Below are 5,668 nucleotides of genomic sequence, written 5' to 3'. Positions count from 1 at the left end.
ATAATAATAATAATAATAATAATAATTAATAATAATAATAACAATAACAATAATAAAGGCTTTATTTACAATACTTCCACTAGGTGGCTCTTCGCTTGTGAATTCTTAAAATATAAAAAGCTACCTAAACTATAAAATTCAAGATGTGACTAAATAATCAATGAAATCTATTATTTGTTTTTCTAGGCAGTATCTTGCATTCAATCTGTTAAACAGTTTCTCTGAGAACATACTTTTTCATACTCTGCTCTCGTTCCTTCTTAGTGATGCCATCTTTATATGTGACAGTCAGAGTGTAGTACTGATCATAGCGCTTCAGCGTCGAATGCAAACTCCAGTAACTGTCAGGACCCTGTGTAAATGTAATTAAATTAGTCCTAAGTGTGAGCTCTTGATGGGTGTTTGCTCAAACTTCCAATTAAAGGTATTTTCTGATGTGTCCAATGGGATGACATGATTTTGTAGACAAATTGGCAACCCTCCAAGTTGCAACCATATTAGTTGCTATGGTGACTACAATTTTGGAGCTTACGACTCAATAATTTGTTGAACAAGTCGCCAGCACTGGGACTACGGAGCTTGATCATACTATCATCTGAACTGAAACTACTTTTAACATTATGGATTCACTTTGAAAAATTAGTTGCTATTTAAACCTATGGGGACTGAAATGTTAATGCAAAGAACCAAACCAAAGAAAAAATAATATTATAAGTTGAGCTTGGGAGCACAAGGGTTACTACCTTTGCAATTACTTGGCAGGATTAGTCTTTTTGTAGGCAATACACAAATATATCACAAGCGACACTATTTCAGATGACTTACATGCGTTAACCATTGAAACTGAAGATGGTTTAAGACTTTCATCAGAATAGATTCCCATTTATACACTTTTAAAATCTAATACACTCACCACTCCTGCTTCATCTTTCTGTACAGCGAACATGATGTAATTTTTCTCAACAAAGGTGGTAAAGATTGTCAAGACAGTCATCAAAGCAAAGTATCTTTTTTACAGTCAAGAAAATCATTCTTCAACAAAAAATGTTGACTAAGATAAAGATATGTAGGATCTACCTCATCATCTGCAGTGATACAAAGGTGTTTAAAAACAGGAAGACAAGAAAATGTTACTTCATATGTATTGTTCTATATTTTTGCTTTTTTCGTAGAGCATTTTTACAGGGTCACAGGAGAGCCACAGAAGAGTGGGCAACCACTCCCAACGTCATCAATGTAAAATAAAGTATTGCATTGTATTGTTTTGTGAGTAAAAGCCCTTGAACAGTTAACAAAATACTTCTCAGTGAAACTGATTGAGTTTTTTGGAGTGACAACTCATTATTCAACTTTCTAGAACCCTCTGCTTACTGTACCCCACCCCTACCTCACACCAAAAGAAAAAAAAAACAATGTTGGAATATTGTGGATTATGTGGATAAGAAAACTTGTCATTGTATTGGGGTGAGGAGAGGTAGGTTATGACAGCGACCATTTGTTGATAATAAGGCAAATTATAACAAGATTTATGTCTAGAATTGTCATATCTGGTTGTCAGGAATCAAATTAACTATCTTTGTAAGAACCTTAACTGTTTTAGTAAAGATAAGTCTGTCTCCGAGCTATGAGGCCCATACAGCCGGAGCTTATCCCGGTTTCCGTAGCATTAAGCGACTAGGAGTATTGCTACTCCCCCCTGGATGGGATGCTAGTCCATCGCAGGGTTACCCCCAGCAGTAAATTCGCCGGTACCCATTTATACACCTGGGTGGAGAGAGGCACTGTGAGAGTAAAGTGTCTTGCCCAAGAACACAACGCAGCGCCCCCGCCAGGCCTCGAACCCGGGCCGTTCGACTCGGAGTTGAGCGCGCTAACCATTAGGTCACCGCGCCTCCCTTTAGTAAAGATAGCTGAGGTTAAAACCCACATACTTAATATGTTATTATTTATACACATGTACTTACTGTAAGTCCAGTCTGCTTATCAGTCAGTCACTCAGCACCTTCATGCTTCATATTACACTGCACTTAATTATGATATTAAACTATATATACTTATTTACAAAATACGATATATTTTTGAGTGGATACGACAGAACACATGTAATAAGGACAGGTCGTGACACTGGAAAAGGGTAAAGGTAGTCATATATCAAAGCAGCAAGGGCAAAGCAGCAAGATAACGTACAGATAGCCAAGCGAATATCAGTAACTTTAAAATCTTCTACATAGCCAAAGCCATCAGTTAGTACCTGCAACATGATAACATCAAATCATTTAAATTAAAAACTAGTGAAGTAAGATAAGACTACATTGAATTGACAATGACAAGAGCAGCAATCCCTTGTACAGTTGTCCCCTTGTATGTGCTATACACACATGCAATAGCTATGAGCCCAATGTTGTCCCCAGAGGCCAGGATCCTTTTGGTCAGCACCAAGAATATTTGAGACCTCTGGGCTAGACTGAAAGACTGCCAAAACAACGGCCAAATCTGATTGACTGTTGAAAACGTGTTAATTTCATCCCACAATTAAACCAGAAACAGGATTTCCTGGTTCCGGGTTTTGAATTACCCAGAGTCATTGCGTGTCACAACCGCTGGTCAAGGAGATTGCAGGCTCTGAAAACAAGATTGTTGTGAGCCATATAAGCAGGGTTTTACACACACAGAAGCAAGGGGGATACTCCACAGAAAACTGTATGGGGTGTATTGTTGTGTGAGATATGACCTATGAATAATGATAGAAAAGATATATAAAATTTGTAAACTCATGCCCATAAAAATCTCTACAGCAGCACAAACAAACACCTAATGAAGATCTACATTTACTGAATTGAAGCTGAAGTGGGTAAAATATTGATTTTATTGACGGGGAGGAATATAAGCATACAATAGCTGAGCTGCTTGTCTTGTATTTTTATTGACCACAAATAAGATTAAGTTCTTGAGTGATGAAATAAAAACAACTTCCCCTGGACAGCTAACCAGACGATTTCTTAACGAGCACAGGAATGGCTGTTAAATACAAGTTCAAAGTTAGAATAAACCATTACCTTCTTTGCCGCATCATCGAGGGAATTCTTAACCGCATTGCAGTCCCATTTATCAATCTTGACTGGCTCATCAGAATCGATGGCCCACTGCTTGCGATAAGGAGAAAAAAAAAGACCAAAAAGTAACATAACAGTCCTTTAGAATAAAAATTAAATCATCATAAGTCTACTATGAAGTTCAAACCTTTTCTAAAATTCCTGATTTTCCACTCTTTTTCTTTGACCCGCCAGACGCCATGTTGGTTCTTTTGTACAGTCATCAATAGCTTGGCCGAGGAAACCTGGGCTGGATAGGTCAGCGGAAACCCTTTTCAGTGGTATTCCTTCCGGCGAAACACGAAGTGGACAGACACTATCGAGGAAAAAGACCCTTTCTAAGGGACTGATTTTAAAAAAAAAACTTTATAGAATCAAAATGGTGAAAAAGAAAGGACAAAAGAACGCCCAGAGTAAGAAAAAACTGGATCTGGCGGCCGCGGTGGAGGCAGCGGAACTGGGAGAAGAAGAAAGCGATCTCTCAAAGTTGAACTTGGACTCAGAAGATTCTCTCGCCGCCTCTGCGGCTCAAACGGAAAATGGAAGCATGAATGATGATGAAACTGCTACAGGAAACGAAAAAGAAGAAGAAGACGCTCTTGTGATGAATTATAACCCGCCTGAAGAGGGTCCTGTAACGCAGGAAACAGGTAAAAAAAACTTAACTTTATTACTTACCTACACGTGACCACAAGGCATTGCCGGCTTTTCTATCATATGGTGCAATCAGCCAAACATTATACAGAAATCATAATTTAAATCATTTTAGGACAACTGGAAATAGTTTTTTTAGTGTATTGCTTGGTCATTAAAGAATTTCACAATTATGAACTAAGGTGGCTCATAATGATTTATGACTTCCCTGTCTCTAGCTAGCCATCTAATAAGAGCATGCAAAAACAGAAGCTTACAACCAATCTTTGTATCAGTTAGGCCGCTCATGTGGATGAAAAACATTTTAATTTTTTTCCGTGGTTTGCGGGAAAAAATTATAGACAAATGTATGGAAAATTAAAAACGTAACTGAGTGCTTTCTAGCCCCGCTACTTCCTTCAAACTTGGCGAATAAAAGCTTTTGCCTAATATCTTAAATTTACAATTCATAAGTTGTCCAGAATTCAATTTTTGTAAAAGATATTTGCCATCGGATTCCCATACAAACACTGTAATGTCTACCCGCTTTGCCTACTCGTCAAGATGGCGTCGGAAACCGTAATAAGGCCTATTATTAGTAGCCTAAAAGGTCAAAATTTATGTAGGGAACCCTTTCGAGGTTGCCATGGCAACAGTTTGACATCACAGGGGCTTTAATTTGTGTATTCTTAAAACTTTCATAGTTTTGTACTAAAAGTTATTCTTTAACAGTATTGGTTGAGCTGCATAGAATGCTTATATAGGAATGTCTAAATCATTATGATTGAGCCACCATAAAGTAATTACACTTGTTGCTCTCAATTTCTACCAGGGTATTACTATCAGAGTGCTATGGTATGTGAGCTGTTTGCAAAAAATAAATTCTTGTTAGTTTTTTTTTTACATAATGTTATTGCTATATCCTGGGTATAGTATAACCTTTTCTTATAAACCATGTCCAATGTTTTCAGAGGATACAGCGGATATGCAGCAGCTTAGCAAAAAAGAGAAAAGGAAACTTAAAAAGAAGGTACTGGCCATGTTTTACTGTTGATGATATTCACTTTTGAATTTGACAATTTGTTGACATTCTAGCTTTTTTTTTTTTTGCTTTCAACTTTGTTTATTTAAAAGATAGAGCATGTTTTGTCATCTTAGGTTTAGAATAGAACCAAAATATTGATATCTTTAAAAAATCGAGTTTCTTGTTAGGTAATAATGTTTAAACAAGATGTTTTTCAGCCAAGGGTGGTTTTCCTTCTCTTTCTGCATTTCCTATCACAATTTTGTTACATGTAGTACCGATAAGTCTTAAAATTACAGTGGTACCTCCCATTAGTGGACACCCTACCTAAAAGAAAGATCTGGTGTCTGCTTTGAAGAGGTCTCTGCTAATGGGAAGTTAAAAATGTAGTGTTTGTATGTGACTGGGGCCATAACTGAGTGTCCACTTACCAGCGGTGTCTGTTGGTTATACCCGGCACGTTTTATGAGGTCCAAATAGGCGTAGAAATTTTCGTAGAGCTCTACGCTTCTACGTTAGTACAGCTCTCACAGATAAGACAGTAGCTCTTCGAAATGCGTATAGCCGTAGATTAGTACAGACGTTTTCATTCTAAATTTTTCGTTATGAATGCTTCACGTTTTCTTTATAAACTCTTCACTTCCATAGCTCTACGTTTTCATTCTAAATTCTACGCTTCTACGGCTCTACGTTTTCTTTCCAAACTCTACGCTTCTACAGCTCTACGTTTTCATTCTAGACTCTACGCTTCTACGGCTCTACATTTTCATTCTAAACTGTACACTTCTACGGCTCTACGTTTTTATTCTAACTCTACGCTTATACGGCTCTACATTTTCATTCTAAACTGTACGCTTCTACGGCTCAACGTTTTTATTCTAAACTCTACGCTTCTACGGCTCTACATTTTTATTCTAAA

At 37.3% G+C, this 5,668-nt stretch overlaps 2 protein-coding genes across 3 annotated transcripts; one reads left to right on the top strand and one right to left on the bottom strand.

The window, feature by feature from the left end:
- Positions 1-193: 193 nt before the first annotated feature.
- On the bottom strand, positions 194-3,366 carry LOC144639549 (signal peptidase complex subunit 2-like). Of its 2 annotated transcripts, none has more exons than XM_078498841.1 (5): positions 3,241-3,366; positions 3,057-3,143; positions 2,091-2,251; positions 914-1,007; positions 194-352 (listed from the first exon to the last, which is right to left on the bottom strand). In XM_078498841.1, the coding sequence occupies exons 1-5, from the start codon at positions 3,292-3,294 to the stop codon at positions 209-211; spliced, it is 540 nt and encodes a 179-aa protein (XP_078354967.1). In that variant the 5' UTR covers positions 3,295-3,366; the 3' UTR covers positions 194-208. The 2 variants fall into 2 exon arrangements, with proteins under 2 accessions (XP_078354967.1, XP_078354966.1); XM_078498840.1 differs by having other exon boundaries at positions 3,057-3,146; positions 3,241-3,338.
- A 19-nt stretch (positions 3,367-3,385) lies between these two features.
- LOC144639550 (uncharacterized) lies at positions 3,386-4,779 on the top strand. Its single transcript, XM_078498842.1, has 2 exons — positions 3,386-3,742; positions 4,697-4,779. Exons 1-2 carry the CDS (start codon positions 3,472-3,474, stop codon positions 4,777-4,779), a joined length of 354 nt encoding a protein of 117 aa, XP_078354968.1. The 5' UTR covers positions 3,386-3,471.
- The last annotated feature ends 889 nt before the right edge of the window (positions 4,780-5,668 follow it).

This window comes from Oculina patagonica, unplaced genomic scaffold (assembly GCF_052425735.1).
Source record: "Oculina patagonica isolate OP01 unplaced genomic scaffold, crgOcupat unplaced1049, whole genome shotgun sequence".
In the NCBI taxonomy this organism is placed as follows: Eukaryota; Metazoa; Cnidaria; class Anthozoa; order Scleractinia; family Oculinidae; genus Oculina; species Oculina patagonica.
The sequence above is the reverse complement of the archived record's forward strand: the minus strand, read 5'-3'. Positions and strand labels throughout refer to the sequence as shown.